At 39.3% G+C, this 17,587-nt stretch overlaps 1 protein-coding gene across 4 annotated transcripts in view; it reads right to left on the reverse strand.

Moving 5' to 3' along the window:
• Positions 1-13,132: 13,132 nt before the first annotated feature.
• LOC133539882 (ceramide synthase 2-like) overlaps positions 13,133-17,587 on the reverse strand; it is a 54,120-nt gene continuing 49,665 nt past the window's right edge. For 2 of the 4 annotated variants that reach the window (XM_061882168.1, XM_061882167.1), the window contains exon 14: positions 13,133-13,658. In XM_061882168.1, coding sequence (XP_061738152.1) covers positions 13,520-13,658 — 139 coding nt within the window. In that variant the 3' untranslated portion in view covers positions 13,133-13,519. The remainder of the gene's footprint in view (positions 13,659-17,587) is intronic. The other 2 variants (XM_061882170.1, XM_061882169.1) reach the window with 1 other exon arrangement.

Here is a 17,587-nt window from a genome sequence, read left to right on the forward strand (position 1 = left end):
ATGCTAACATACTGTCACCACCTGTCACATCACCCTCTGACTTATTTTGAGTTTTTTGCTGTTTTCCTGTGTGTAGTGTTTTAGTTATTATCTTGCGCTCCTATTTTGATGGCATTTTCAGTGGGGGTTTTATTTTTATTTTTTTGGATTGATACTTTTATTAGTAGATTGCACAGTTCAGTACATATTCCGTACAATTGACCACTAAATGGTAACACCCGAATAAGTTTTTCAACTTGTTTAAGTCGGGGTCCACTTTAATCAATTCATGGTACAAATATATACTATCAGCATATTACAGTCATCACACAAGTTAATCATCATAGTATATACATTGAATTATTTACATTATTTACAATCTGGGGGGTTTGGTTGATATCAGTACTTCAGTCATCAACAATTGCATCAACAGAGAAATGGACATTAAAACAGTGTAGGTCTTACTTAGTAGGATATGTACAGCCAGCAGAAAACATAGTGAGTTCAGATAGCATAAGAGCAAGTAAATACATTAGAAGTACATTTGATTATATACATTAGGTTATTTATAATCCGGACAGATGGGATGTGAATGGAGGAGGGTATTAGTAAAGGGTTGAAGTTGCCTGGAGGTGATGTTTTAGAGCGGTTTTGAAGGAATGTAGAGATGTACTTACTTTTACACCTGTTGGGAGTGCATTCCACATTGATGTGGCATAGAAAGAGAATGAGTTAAGACCTTTGTTAGATCGGAATCTGGGTTTAACGTGGTTTGTGGAGCTCCCCCTGGTGTTTTGGTTATGGCGGTCATTTACGTTAAGGAAGTAGTTTGACATGTACTTCGGTATCAGAGAGGTGTAGCGGATTTTATTTTGTGTAAGCCGATGTTTTTCAACCTTTTTGGAGCGACGGCACATTTTTTGGGGTGAAAAAAAAATCCGGAGGCACACCACCAGCAGAAATCATTAAAAAACAAAACGCAGTTGATAGTAAAAAGTTGTTGTCGCAATTGTTGGATAAGACTTTAAAGCAGGGGTGTCAAACTCATTTTAGATCGGGGGCCACATGGAAAAAAATCTACTCCCAAGTGGGCCGGACTGGTAAAATCCCTGCACGATAACTTAAAAATAAAGACACCTTCAGATTGTTTTCTGTGTTTAAAAATAGAAGAAGCACATTCGGGAAATGTACACATCACAATGTTGTTGTTTTTGTACACTTACATGTTGCGGTTAATAGTATTCTATCTTTATTTGTCGTTATTTATATTTTCTGAATGAATGATGTGATAATGTTCATCAGTCAACTCAATGAGGTTCATTTTCAATCCATCAAGATAAAAAAATATCAAAATCAAATTACAGTATGCCATGTGTGTAGTTTGATCATTTTCCTAGATTGATGTACTAACATCATGTGGTTTATTTTGTACATATGTACCATCTTCCAGAGATACAAAGAATTGCTATTGCAACATCCAGTAGACACATGTAGAAGAACTGTTTCTTTCATTCAAAAATTTCAGGTTAATTTGTATACTTAGCAAACGCATCCCACGGGCCAGATAAAACCTGTTCGCGGGCCTGATCCGGCCCGTGGGCTGTACGTTTGACACCCCTGCTTTAAACCATAACCAAGCATAGAATAGAACAGAATAGAATAGAATAGAATAGAAAGTACTTTATTGATCCCTGGGGGAAATTCAGCACCACAGTTCGCTCATAATAAACATTAATAATAATAAATAATATATAACATATATTATACATATATAATATATGAATAATATAAATATATTCTACACACATTCTACATTTAAGTGCAGTCAAGGAACATATGCGTTATACAGTCTGATGGTTGTCGGTATAAAGTACCTCCTGTGTCGTTCCGTGTTACATTTTGGGAGTCTGAGCCTTCCACTGAACGTGCTCATTCTCTCCGCAAGGTCCGAGTGTAGTGGGGTGGGAGGTGTTGTCCATAATGGCTAGAAGTTTTGCTAGACTTCTCCTCTCTGACACCACTGCCAGAGAGTCCAGCTCCACTCCCACCACGTTACTGGCCTTCTCTACCAACTGACCCATTCAGCTTGTTGTCGATGTGTACTCCGAGGTATTTATAATCCTCAACAATGTCCACATCGACCCCCCCTGATGGAAACAGGGGTCGCCGGAGTACTCCTCCTCCTTCCCAGGTCCACAACCAGCTCCTGGGTGTTCATCACACAAGCATGCATCACTATAGCTCTTGTCTCAAAGTAGGTGTACTGTCACCACCTGTCACATCACCCCGTGACTTATTTGGAGTTTTTTGCTGTTTTCCTGTGTGTAGTGTTTTAGTTCTTATCTTGCGCTCCTATTTTGGTGGCATTTTCTTTTTTTTTTGGTATTTTCCTGTAGCAGTTTCATGTCCTCCTTTGAGCGCTATTACCCGCATCTTCCTTGTTTTAGCAATCAATAATATTTCAGTTGTTTTTATGCTTTTTTTGGGGACATTGTTGATTGTCATGTCATGTTCGGATGTACATTGTGGACGCCATCTTTGCTCCACAGTAAGTCTTTGCTGTCGTCCAGCATTCTTTTTTTTGTTTACCTTGTAGCCATCAGTTTTCTGCACAGCCTTCCCTAAGCTTCAATGCATTTTCTTAGAGGCACTCACCTTTTGTTTATTTTTGGTTTAAGCATTAGACATCTTTTCACCTGCACACTGCCTCCCGCTGTTTCCGACATCTCCAAACCAATATGCTGTCTTGGATCCGTAATATCGCTAAAATTCGCTCCATTTTGTCCACTAACGACGCTGAGATCATCATCCATGCGTTTGTTACGTCTCGTCTCGATTACTGTAAAGTATTATTTTCGGGTCTCCCCATGTCTAGCATTAAAAGATTACAGTTAGTACAAAATGCGGCTGCTAGACTTTTGAGAAGAACAAGAAAGTTTGATCACATTACGCCTGTACTGGCTCACCTGCACTGGCTTCCTGTGCACTTAAGATGTGACTTTAAGGTTTTACTACTTACGTATAAAATACTACACGGTCTAGCTCCATGCTATCTTGCCGATTGTATTGTACCGTATGTCCTGGCAAGAAATCTGCGTTCAAAGGACTCCGCCTTATTAGTGAGTCCTAAAGCCCCAAAAAAGTCTGCGGGCTATAGAGCATTTTCTGTTCGGGCTCCAGTACTCTGGAATGCCCTCCCGGTAAAAGTTCGAGATGCTACCTCAGTAGAAGCATTTAAGTCTCACCTTAAAACTCATTTGTATACTCTAGCCTTTAAATAGACCTCCTTTTTAGACCAGTTGATCTGCCGCTTCTTTTCTTTTTCTCCTCTGTCCCCCCACCCCCCCTCCCTTGTGGAGGGGGTCCGGTCCGATGACCATGGATGAAGTACTGGCTGTCTAGAGTCAGGACCCAGGATGGACCGCTCGCCTCTGTATCGGTTGGGGACATCTCTACGCTGCTGATCCGCCTCCGCTTGGGATGGTTTCCTGTGGACGGGACTCTCGCTGCTGTCTTGGATCCGCTTTGAACTGAACCCTCGCGGCTGTGTTGGAGCCACTATGGATTTAACTTTTACAGTATCATGTTAGACCTGCTCGACATCCATCGCTTTCGGTCCCCTAGGGGGGGGGGGGGGGTGCCCACATTTGAGGTCCTCTCCAAGGTTCTCATAGTCATCATTGTCACTGGCGTCCCACTGGGTGTGAGTTCTCCTTGCCCTTATGTGGGTTCTTCCGAGGATGTCGTAGTCGTAGTGGTTTGTACAGTCCTTTGAGATATTTGTGATTTAGGGCTGTATAAATAAACATTGATTGATTGATTGATTGATACCACCCACTGATATCGAAGAGTATTACACAGTTACTATGCCGAGCTCTAGACAGCACCGGCACTCAACAACACATAATTTGCAGACTAAAATTACTGATTTGCAAAACATATTTCAACCCAAATAGGTGAAATTAGATAATCTCCCACAGCACGTCATATTGAATCTCACGGCACACTGGTTGAAAAACACTGGTGTAATCCATTACTTTACACATTTTTATATAATGTTTTTTCAAATATAATAACATTGACTTATCCGAATCTCACGTTAAAAATGTGTGGCGCATTATGAAGCGTAAAATACGACAACAGAGACCCCTGACTGTTGAACAACTTAAGCTGTACATCAAGCAAGAATGGAAAATATTTCCACCTGAAAAGTTTCCAAAATTGGTTTTCTCAGTTCACAAACATTTACAGAGTGTTGTTAAAAGGAAAGGCCATGTAACACAGTGGTAAAAATGCCCCTGTGACAACTTTTTTGCAATATTCTAAGTTAATGATTATTTGCAAAAAAAAAAATATATATCTCAGTCCGAACATTAAATATCTTGTCTTTGCAGTCCATATAATTGAATATAAGTTGAAAAGGTTTTGCAAATCATTGTAATCTGTTTTTATTTACGAATTACACAACGTTTGCTATATTGTAGCACTATTTTACACACCAGGAAACAAACCAATCAATCATCAATCAATCAATGTTTATTTATATAGCTCTAAACCACACATGTCTCAAAGGGCTGCACAAACCACAACAACATCCTTGGTAGAGCCCACATAAGGGCAAGGAAAAACTCACCCCAGTGGGACGTCGGTGACAGTGACAATGATGACTATGAGAAACCTTGGAGAGGACCGCATATGTGGGCAACCCCCCCCCCCCCCCCCCCCCCCCCAGGGGACCGAAAGCAATGGATGTCGAGCGGATTTAACATGATATTGTGAAAGTCCAATCCATAGTGGACCTAACGTAACCATGAGAGTCCAGTCCAAAGTGGATCCGATAAAGTAGCGAAAGTCCCGTCCAAAGTGGAGCCAAACCCAAACATAAGCGATATAAACCATGCATGGTTGGTTGTTTGTATATACTAGTGATTCTCAAATTGCGGTAGTGGATGGTAGACCATCTAGTACAGGGGTCACCAGCGCGGTGCCCGTGGGCACCAGGTAGCCCGTAAGGACCAGATGAGTAGCCCGCTGGCCTGTTCTAAAAATAGCTCAAATGGCAGCACTTACCAGTGAGCTGCCTCTAAATTTAAAATTGTATTTATTTACTAGTAAGCTGGCCTTGCTAGTAAATTTTTTATTTTTAATTCTAAGGGAGACAAAACTCAAATAGAATTCTAAATTCCAAGAAAATATTTTAAAGATTTGGTCTTCACTTGTTTGGATAAATTCATTTATTTTTTTACTTTGCTTCTTATAACTTTCATAAAGACAATTTTAGAGAAAAAATAGACTTACACTAGACTTAGACTTAGACTTCCTTTTTATCGTCATTCAAATTTGAACTTTACAGTACAAATAAGAACGAAATTTCGTTGCATTAGCTCTTGGTAGTGCAGGATAAAAAAAAAAAGCAATAAGGTGCAGATATAAATAAATAGATCACTGTACAGATAAGTATATTGCACTTTTTCACATGCGTCCATGTTTGAAATTCTTGATCTTAGCTTGTGTTTTTTTGACGAAGAATATTTGTGAAATATTTTTTTCAAATTTATTATGATTAAAATTCAAAAAACATATTCTGGCAAATCTACAAAATCTGTAGAATCAAATTAAAATCATATTTCATAGTCTTTTGAATTTCTTTTACAATTTTCGCTCTGGAAAATCTAGAAGAAATAATGATTTGTCTTTGTTAGAAATATAGCTTGGTCCAATTTGTTATATGTTCTAACAAAGTGCAGAGTGGATTTTAACCTATTTAAAACATTTCATCAAAATTCCAAAATGAATGTTAATCAGGAAAAATCACTAATGATGTTCCATAAATTATTTTTTTTATTTTTTCAAAAAGATTAGACTTGGCCAGTTTTCTCTTTTTTTGGGGGGGTTGAATTTTGAATTTTAAAGAGTCTAAATTGAAGATAAACGATGTTTCAAAATGTAATTTTAATTTTTTTCCTTTTTTGTCCTCTTTTAAACCGTTCAATTAAGTGTTTTTTTTCATCATTTATTCTCTACAAAAAAACATTCCGTAAAAGGAAAAAAAAAGTTTGACGGAATGACGGACAGAAATACCCATTTTTTAAAAATATATATATAGATTTATTTATTAAAGGAAAATTGAGCAAATTGGCTATTTCTGGCAATTTATCTAAGTGTGTATCAAACTGGTAGCCCTTCGCATTAATCAGTACCCAAGAAGTAGCTCTTGGTTTCAAAAAGGTTGGTGACCCCTGATCTAGTAGTACACTAAATAATCACTTAACTGAATATTCAAACACAGTGTTACAGTTCAAACTGAGTGTAATGTCACAGAGGCCAAAAATATTAAATATAATTGTTAAATAAAACCTCTGCCTTGTTTTTTTAATGAATATTTAGGCCTACCATGCTACTGTGTTTTAATGTTGGCCATTATGCTGGTACTTTGAGAGCCAAGTCTTTTATGAGGTTTGAAGAGTGTGAGAACCACCGGTTTATACTGTATGGTAACGGAATGGATGCCAACAACAATAATGAATATATGAACAATAATGAAATGTACAAAAGCACATGTTCCAGGATTTATTTTGTATTTTTTAAAATCAAAATCTGTCTATTAATTATGTTGCTAATTTTTGGATTACGCAAATGGTAGCATTTTTTTTTTTTTTTGAAGCCTCACATTTTTTCTGAGTTAAATAAACACTTGTCGTTTAGGGCCACAGCCTAAAGAGGGACATATGATAGAATAGAATATAGAGGTGGCGACTTTTCCTGGGTGTACCCCCCCTTCCGCCCGATTGTAGCTGAGACAGGCGCCAGCGCCCCCCGCGACCCCAAAAGGGGAATAAGCGGTAGAAAATGTATGGATGGATGGAACTTTATTGTCATTATATTTGCATATAACGAGATTAAAGACTCCAACTTAAGGTGCGGTAGTGGGAACAAATATGGGGTGAAATAAATTACATAAGAGTAATAAAGGAAAAACTAACAATTGAAATAAACAGACTACTATCCAATAAAAATAATAAGCAATTCTGTACAATATACAAAACACTATAGAAGTACAAAATACAAATACTGTACAATATACAGAACAAGACAGGAGTACCGAAGTAATAAATAACAATCAGTGACGGATGTATTGCACTGGAAGGGTAGTATTGCACAGTAGGGTATTGGGGCAGGATATTGTATAGGGGTGAATTATTATTATTATAAGTTAGAGTTCAACATGGTGACAGCTTTGGGAAAGAAGCTGTCTCTGAGCCTGTTTGTTCTGGCTCTGATGCACCTGTAGCGCCTGCCTGATGGTAGCAAGTCGAACAGGTGGAAGCCAGGGTGTGTGCTGTCCTTGGTAATGTTTTTTGCTCTGTTGAGGTAACGGGAGTTGTGTAAGTCCTTCAGGGAGGGCAGGGGACAGCAGAGGATTTTTTGTGCCGACTTTATGACCCTCTGTATTGCCTGTTTGTCTGCTTCAGTGCAGCTGGCGTACCACACTGTGATGCAGTACGTCAGCAGGCTCTCAACAGCCGAGCGATAGAAGGTCACCATCAGCTGTCTCTCCAGTCTGTTCTTCCTCAGCACCCTCAGGAAATGGAGTCTCCGCTGGGCCTTCCGGATGACCGCAGTTGTATTTTGGGTCCAGGACAGGTCAGCAGATATGAGGGTGCTGAGGAACTAGAAGGAGCTGACTCTCTCCACCTCCTCGCCGTTGATGTAGAGGGGGGCGGGATCTGCAGTGTTCTTCCTGAAGTCAAAGATGAGTTCCTTGGTTTTTGTGGTGTTCAGTGCCAAATTATTCACTGAACACCACGCAGATAGTTTCAGGACCTCATCTCTGTATGCAGACTCATCCCCCCCTGTAATGGGACCCACTACCGTTGTGTCATCGGCGAACTTGATGATGGTGTTCTCCGAGTGGGCTGGACTACAGTCATGGGTGTAGAGGGAGTACAGCAAAGGGCTCAGCACACAGCCCTGTGGGGAGCCGATGCTGAGTGTGCGGGGGGAGGAGAGATGGGGGCCAAGTTTTACTGTCTGAGGTCGGTTGGTCAGGAAGTCCTTAATGGGTGGCTGTGACTGATTGGGATGTCTCAAAGCGTGCAAAAAATCCCTTATCTTTCTATTGTGTTGCTAGTGTTTTAGTGAGTTTAATAGTACCTGATAGTCAGAAGGGTGTATCCACGGGTGTCTTGAGGCCAGTGTCTGATGGAAGTCGACGGTAGCTGTACGGACGTCACAACCTCAGCTGATCTCCGGTAAGTGGCGACTTTTTACCACAATTTTCTCACCGAAAACTGCTGGTTGACAAGTGGTTGGGAACCATGTTCGCTTGACCGCTCTGATCCATAGTAAAGCTTCCCCTCCGGGAATTTTAAACAAGGAATCACCGTGTGTTTGTGTGGCTAAAGGCTAAAGCTTCCCAACTCCATCTTTCTACCTTGACTTCTCCATTATTAATTGAACAAATTGCAAAAGATTTAGCAACACAGATGTCCAAAATACTGTGTAATTATGCGGTTAAAGCAGACGACTTTTAGCTGTGTGTCTGCGCAGCGCTAATATTTCCTAACAGTCCGTGACGTCACGCGTACACGTCAGCATTCCGCGACGTTTTCAACAGGACACTTCGCGGGAAATTTAAAATTGCAATTTAGTAAACTAAAAAGGCCGTATTGGCATGTGTTGCAATGTTAATATTTCATCATTGATATATAAACTATCAGACTGCGTGGTCGATAGTAGTGGGTTTCAGTAGGCTTTTAAACACAACAGGAAAAAAACAAATAAGGAAAGACTAAATAATACAAAGCTTGAATAAGGAAAAACTAAATAATAAAACGCTTGAACTACTTCAAAACAATATTCAAGAAAAACAAATCTGAATTTGAAAAAATAACCAAAAAATTATAAATAAAGATACTAAATTCCAAATGTAATTATGCTTCCTTTAGCGGACTCGTTTCCCAGTCCAGGTGCCAGTTGCTGGTGATGGTCTTTAATATACACATTGGATATTGTGGCGCAGGAAATATGGTCGCCATCTTGAACAGGTCTTCCACTCTTTGAGCAGCAGAAAGAACAAGGAAGACCACGATGGCATCGTATCGTTCTGCGTCTTCTTGCACCAACCGGCCGACCCACTGTGAATATTAAACTGCGACAATTCATTTGCACTGCATCCAATCGACATACGTGACGTTTTCATTGAAACACGCGTGAAAATCCAGAACGTTCTGATGAATGAAATGTGCTGACACTTCATTGATCCTGCCACTAGATGGCGATGTATAACTGTTAAAGATGGCGGCCCTGCAGCTCGTCAGCGCCAATATGTAGTAGCGGTCGATGCCGGTATTGGAAAAAGCTGTTTATAGTTGCCCTTTTGTATATCATAGAACATAACTGTGGTGGATTCAGGAACCTTGGTTAAAGTTCGAAACAAGTCGTCGCTAGATTTTAACCCCCCAGTAAATGCACTAATAATGTATTGTGATGCATTATGATAATAATAATGACCTATCAACAATAATCCATGAATCAGATAATCAGAAAACCCTTTTTAATATCCATAAATTACAAACTGCATGCAAAAACCTAATTTGTTTTTGAAACAATTAAGCAAATTGAGTAGAATAGAATAGAGTTTTATTATCATCATTGCAGTGAACAGGTTCAAAGAGCAACAAAATTGGAGCAGATCTCCTAAGGTGCATATACAATATGGTAATATAAATAGTAAAAAAAAAAGACAGAAATAAGAGATGTATCTATATATATGTATATATATCCACACACATGCATATATGCATACATCCATCCATACCGCTTATTCCCTTTTAGCCTATCTCAGCTACAATCGGGCGGAAGGTGGTGTACACCCTGGACAAGTCGCCACCTCATCGCAGGGCCAACACAGATAGACAACATTCACACTCACATTCACACACTAGGGCCAATTTAGTGTTGCCAATCAACCTATCCCCAGGTGCATGTCTTTAGAAGTGGGAGGAAACCCGAGAACCCGGAGGGAACCCACGCATTCACGGGGAGAACATGGAAACCCCACACAGAAAGATCCCGAGCCTGGGATTGCACCCAGGACAACTCAGGACCTTCGTTTTGTGAGGCACATGCACTAACTCCTGTACCACCATGCTGCCTGGGGAACACATATTCACCATTAATTAGTTGCTTATTAACATGCAAACTAGTAACATATTGGCTCTTAATTAGTCATTAAGTACTCATTAATGCCTTAGTCTGCATGGCCTTATTATACAACCAGTAAGCCATTAACAAAGAGTCTTCCCGCATTAACCTCAGAATTATTGCTTATTAGTAAACCTAACATGTTCCTCTAGTGCAGTGTTTTTCAACCTTTTTTGAGCCAAAGCACATCTTTGGCGTTAAAAAATGCAAAGGCACACCACCAGCAAAAATCATTAAAAAATAAAACTCAGTTGACAGTCAAGTCGTCACAATTGTTGGATATGACTTAAAACCATAACCAACCATGCATCACTATCACCACCTGTCACATCATGCCGTGACTTATCTTATTTTGAGTTTGTTGATGTTTTCCTGTGTCGTGTTTTAGTTCTTGTCTTGCGCTCCTATTTTGGTGTCTTTTTCTCTTTTTTTGGGGTATTTTCTTGTAGCAGTTTAATGTCTTCCTTTGAGTGATATTTCCCTCATCTATTTTGTTTTACCAATCAAGAATATTTCAGTTGTTTTTGTCCTTCTTTGTGGGGGCATTATTGATTGTCGTGTCATGTTCGGATGTACATCGTTGACGGCGTCTTTGCTCCACAGTAAGTCTTTGCTGTCATCCAGCATTCTGTTTTTGTTTACTTTGTAGCCGGTTCAGTTTTAGTTTCATTCTGCATAGCCTTCTCTAAGCTTCAATGCCTTTTTTTAGGGGCACTCACCAGACACCTTTTTACAGTTGTGATCAAAATTATTCAACCCCCACACAATTTTGGTGTTTTAGCAAGTCAGACATTTATTCCGTATTTTGTTTATAGTCATATCAAATAAAGATGTGTCAAATAGACAAATGCAACTTGAATTACAACATTATATTTTGTAACATACCTAACAGTGTCATTTCTCTTAATATCTCATTGACAAAATTATTCAACCCCTTGAAGATCATAACTCTTAAGAATAGAATTTGAATAAGGTATTTTCAATCAGGTGTTGAAAACACCTGTAGATGTGATTAGAACCATAACGAACAACAACTAAAAGTGATTGAAAAAGACTGTGACGCTCAGCTTCTTGTAGATGGTCAATGGTGTATTTGCAACATGGTGAAGTCCAGGGAGTGGTCAAAGAAGTCAAGAAAGGAGGTAATTTATCTTCATAAGAAAGGATAAGGATATAAGAAAATAGCAAAGACATTACACATTCCAAAAGACACAGTTGGGAGCATAATTCGCAAGTTTAAAGCTAAAGGCACAGTGGAAACACTACCTGGGCGTGGTAGAAAGAGGATGCTGTGTGCAGTACAGTGGTGAAAAACCCCCGGGTAACAGCTGAGGAACTACAACAGGACATTGCAGAGGGGGGAACGCAGGTTTCGTCCCAGACAATAAGGCGTGTACTATGAGATGAAGGCCTCCATGCCAGAACTCCCAGGCGCACCCCACTTCTGACTACCAGGCACAATAAAAATAGACTCCAGTATGCCAAAAATCATCTGGACAAACCCCAAAGGTTTTGGGAAACTGTTCGATGGAGTGATGAGACAAAAGTGGTACTCTTTGGGCCTATGAATCAACGTTATGTCTGGAGGAGAAAAAATGAAGCTTACAAAGAGAAGAACACCTTTCCTACTGTTAAGCATGGTGGGGGGGTCAGTCATGCTTTGGGGCTGTTTCTCTGCCTCAGGTACCGGGAATTTCCAGTGCGTTCAAGGCATTATGAATTTTATTTCCTACCAGGATATATTAGCTGCAAATGTCATGAAGTCAGTGACGAAGCTGAGGCTTGGGAGACGTTGGACCTTCCAACAGGACAACGATCCCAAGCATACCTCCAAATCAACATCAGAGTGCTTGCAGAAGAAGGGCTGGAAGACTCTGGAGTGGCCTTCACAGTCGCCAGACCTAAATCCTATAGAAAAGCTGTGGTGGGACTTGAAGAAGGCAGTTGCAGCACGCAAGCCCAAGAATATGAATGAACTGGAGGCCTTTGCCCAAGAGGAATGGGCTAAAATACCTGTAGATGGTTGCAAGAAGCTTGTGTCCGGTTATGTATCACGTTTGAAGGATGTAATTACTGCCAAAGGGTGTTCTACCAAGTACTAAAGATGCATGTAACTAGGGGGTTGAATCATTTTGTCAATGAGATATTAAGAAAAATGTCCTTTTTTGGTATTTTGTAAAATACAGTGTTACAATTTAAGTTGCATTTGTCTATTTGACACATCTTTATTTGATATGACCATAAACAAAATACGGAATAAATGTCCAACTTGCTAAAACACCTAAATTGTGTGGGGGTTGAATCATTTTGATCACAACTGTACCTGCACTCCACCGACCGCAGTTCCCGACATTTACAAAGAAATTAGCTTGTGGCGGCCACCTACTGATATAGAAGAGTATTACACGGTTACTCTGCCCAGCTCTAGACAGCACCGACACTCAACAACAACAACACATTTGCAGACTATAATTACTGGTTTGCAAAAAATATTACGTGAAATTAGATCATCTCCCACGGCACACCCTCGGCACAGTGGTTGAAAAACACTGCTCTAGTGTCCAAATAATTCTGAATGAGGTCTTTGTTACTTTAATAAGCAACTAATTAAATGGTGAATATGTTCCCCATACTAAAGTGTTACCCCCCAAAAAATAAATCTTGTTTAAGGCCACACAAAGCAAAGATCCTCCTCCGCTTTGCATAAAGCTGTAAGTGCAACAGATACCAGCAGCACATTCCTGTTACCAAAATAATTTCTCAGTGAGCCTTTGTATCACTATAATGTATAAACATGCTAGCATAAATGCTATATTTCATGTATTTGCTATGTCTGTGCTTAAAAACTCATTACTGTTATTTTCCATCTGTCTCTTAAATGAATCATATTTCTCTTACAGTAGGAAGTTGCCCTTATTACACAGTTGGAGTGATTCAATGAGTCAGATTTGGAGTTGTAAAAAGGACAAATATTCATGTTTATTTTGAGAATGTTACAAGAAGTAAATGGCACAGATGCAGAAAGATCCATAAATTAAACACACTAAAACATAATTGAAAATATTTTTGTCTGATTTGTGTTGTGCTTTAAAGTCACTTGACCCCTGCAATTTGTGAACAGTCCACAGGGGGAATATTTACTTGCAGTTACGTCTTTAGTGCGGACGGAAGTACCTCTCCAGGTCTTCAGGTAATCTGCTCCTCTTGATAGGTGGAGGTGGAGATGGAGCCGTAAGGGTCCACCACCGTTTGGGCGCATCGCACCACCGTCACCAGCAGGAAGAAACACAGAACGAAGAGGAAGAAGAGAGCGAAGCCTAGATCCACGTCGACTTCAAACGAGGGTGCAGGATGTGTGCCTTGGTCCATGTGGGTGAGAAGAGCTGCAGGTCCCGCTCTGATGAAACGGATTCCCCCCCAGGGTCGACTCAAGTGTGTGTCGGTGCTTCTGAGGTGACGGTGATGACCTCATTCTATAGAAGTGCAAAATATGAAGATGATAATGCAGTCCCAATACTTACATTCAATATACAAACCCCGTTTCCATATGAGTTGGGAAATTGTGTTAGATGTAAATATAAACGGAATACAATGATTTGCAAATCATTGTCAACCCATATTCAGTTGAATATGCTACAAAGACAACGTGTTTGATGTTCAAACTGATAAACTTTTTTTTTTTTTTTTGCAAATCATTAACTTTAGAATTTGATGCCAGCAACACGTGACAAAGAAGTTGGGAAAGGTGGCAATGAATACTGATAAAGTTGAGAAATGCTCATCAAACACTAATATGGAACATCCCACAGGTGTGCAGGCTAATTGGGAACAGGTGGGTGCCATGATTGGGTATAAAATCAGCTTCCATGAAATGCTAAGTAATTCACAAACAAGGATGGGGCGAGGGTCACCAATTTGTAAGCAAATTGTTGAACAGTTTTAGAAGAACATTTCTCAACGAGCTGTTGCAAGGAATTTAGGGATTTTACCATCTATGGTCCGTAAAATCATCAAAATGTTCAGAGAATTTGGAAAAATCACTACATGTAAGCGATGATATTACGGAACCTTTGATCCCTCAGGCGGTACTGCATCAAAAACCAACATCAGTGTGTAAAATATATCACCACATGGGCTCAGGAACACTTCCCAAAACCACTGTAAATAACTACAGTTGGTCGATACATCTGTAAGTGCAAATTAAAACTCTACTATGCAAAGCGAAAGCCATTCATCTACAACACCCAAGAACGCCGCCGGCTTCGCTGGGCCCAAGCTTATCTAAGATGAACTGATGCAAAGTGGAAAAGTGTTCTGTGGTCTGACGAGTCCACATTTCAAATTATATTTGGAAACTGTGGACGTGGTGTCCTCCGGAACAAAGAGGAAGATAACCATCCAGATTCTTATAGGCGCAAAGTTCAAAAGACAGCATCTGTGATGGTATGGGGGTGTATTAGTGCCCAAGGCATGGGTAACTTACACATCTGTGAAGGCACCATTAATGCTGAATGGTCCACACAGGTTTTGGAGCAACATATGTTGTCATCCAAGCAACGTTATCATGGACGCCCCTGCTTATTTCAGCAAAACAATGCCAAGCCACGTGTTACAACAGTGTGACTTCATAATAAAAGAATGCGGGTACTTTCCTGGCCCGCCTGCAGTCCAGACCTGTCTCCTATCGAAAATGTGTGGCACATTATGAAGCGTAAAATACGACAGCGGAGACCCAGGACTGTTGAACCACTGAAGCTCTACATAAAACAAGAATGGGAAAGAATTCCACTTTCAAAGCTTCAACAATTAGTTTCCTCAGTTCCCAAATGTTTATTGAGTGTTAAAAGAAAAGGTGATGTAACACAGTGGTGAACATGCCCTTTCCCAACTACTTTGTCACGTGTTGCAGCCATGAAATTCTATGTTAATTATTATTTGCAAAAAAATATATAATGTTTATGAATTTGAACATCAAATATCTTGTCTTTGTAGCATATTCAACTGAATATGGGTTGAAAAGGATTTGCAAATCCTTGTATTCTCTTTATATTTACATCCAACACAATTTCCCAACTCATATGGAAATGGGGTTTGTAATACAGTGGTACCTAAACTTCAAAGTTAGAGTTGTCTCTCGACTAATCATGCTTTAAGTTGCAAGCAAACATTTGAGTTGCCATTTACTTACAGTGGGGGTCAGCAACCCGCAGCTCTTTACTTACTTTCTGGTTTATTTGAAATAGGGACGGATACAGAAACATAGAAAACTGAAACAGTCATCCAATGTATGCATCATAGTGTTTGTAGCCGAAGATGAATTGCAACACTTGTCAACAACAACACATATCTAACATTAAAATAGGAAAATAAAAAGAATGAGGCAAAGAGGAGTATATAATAATGATGATATTAATAATACAGACAAAGATAATAATGATAATAGCAATAATACAGACAAAGTGAAAACTAGATAAAAAACAAAAATTATAATAACACAAAGTGCAAACTAGATAACAAGGGAACACGATTGTTGCTCAACTAGCCACAATTTTTGTTTGTTTTTTGAAAGTGACAAGTGCAGGTATACTTTTCAAAAGTGTCAGGTAGAGAGTTCCATAGTGGTGTTTAGCATCGCCCTTGTGGCTCCCTCAACCTCTTTCAGAGATGTGTGAAAAAAAAAAATCCAATCCATTCATCCATCCATGGATGGAATTCTATTTTCACACATCTCTGAAAGAGGTCGAGGCAGCCACTAGGATTATTTTGTTTTAATATATTTTCTGTAGGAACACACATGCCACAAACCTTCCTAATTGTTAGAAATCCTACTGTTTATGTTATACATGCTTCCCTGATGAGAGTATTTGGCAAGCGCCGTTTTGTCCTACTAATTTCAGCGATCCCTGAACTCATCGTGGTTTGTTTGCATGTACAACTTTCTCCGATGCTGCCACAGAAAGACGTGTTTTATGCCACTCTTTTGTCTAATTTTGTCCATCAAACGTTTTATGCTGTGCGTGAATGCAGAAAGGTGAGCTTTGTTGAGGTTATTGACTTGCTGGAGTACTGCTAATCAGGCATATTTGGTCAATTCATGACTGCAAGCTAATCGATGCTTACATGCTATTTAGGCTAGCTGTACAGATTGCATATTATGCCTGGTTTCTAGGTATATTTGAGTTCATTCAATATCCTTTACTTATGTCCTATGTGTATTTAATTTATATTTGCATGCCTCATGACACATTATGTGTATGTAATATTGGCTGCATTTCTGATAGTTGTTTGTGTGCCACGTTGTTCCAGACCACAGCAAACGTTACCCAGCTTGAAAAGATTGTCATAAATCCATTAGAAGACAGCCTGCCGTTTTCTTTAACTTGGACACACGCATCAATACCTTTGGCCATTCTGAGCCAGTAATTTCCAGAAGTTATCTCACCCTGTGAGAAGCTTCCATTTTACTAATGTTTTCCAATGTTGCAAAAAATGTGTAGAATAAAAATTAAATACAACATTTCTGTCAACGAAGATTTGCGTCAGCCTTTGATAGTAGGCTAATATAGCTATTATAGACACTTAATTCATGTCTTGCCTTCATTATAACACTCATATAGGACTTTTAATTTTTTGCGGCTCCCGATGGATTTTTTTTTTGTATTTTCGGTCCAATATGGCTCTTTCAACATTTTGGATTGCCGACCCCTGGCTTAGACGTAAGATGGACAAAATTTTACTTTTCCAAAAACGTAAAAACAGAAAGTGGGTTTAATTCGTTGAATTAAAGAAATAATTAATCAAAAACATGGCAAAGCATGTCGCAAAATGGCCGGAGCAATTTGAGCGTATCACTGCTTGTCGACACCTCACTGAAGCAGAATCGGTCTGAGGCCAGTCAAGGATGTTGAAATTACATTTAAAAAGGCGATATTTTTAACTATGAAACGATTGAAAAGGTGCTGGAAGGAGTTACCAAGATTAAAACCGTACATTATTACATTACTTCCCAAAAGTACTGCAGTTGTTAGAAGTACATTCTTTTCTTATACGAAAGGTTTTATTTTTATTTTTTAAAGGCATGCGAGGTGTTCAAATTGTGTTGTTTTGGTGGAGCTTTTAAATTTATGATAAATATCTAAATGGGAGACTTGATTTGAGAAGTGTTTTGAGTTAAAGGAGACCTGCATTTTTTGGGGGGGAATTTTCCGTATAGTTCACAGTCATTATGAAAAAACTTGACGGATGTATTTTTTAAAATGCATTATAAATAGTAAATACATTTGATCAACAGTCGGCTTACAATGGAGCCTGTAGGAGACTATAAAGCTCTTAAAAACATCCAAACACCTCTATTAAAGTTTTATAAACATGATGTAAGTATATATTTAATGTAGTAAGGGGC

This window comes from Nerophis ophidion, linkage group LG21 (assembly GCF_033978795.1).
Source record: "Nerophis ophidion isolate RoL-2023_Sa linkage group LG21, RoL_Noph_v1.0, whole genome shotgun sequence".
Lineage (NCBI taxonomy): Eukaryota > Metazoa > Chordata > Actinopteri > Syngnathiformes > Syngnathidae > Nerophis > Nerophis ophidion.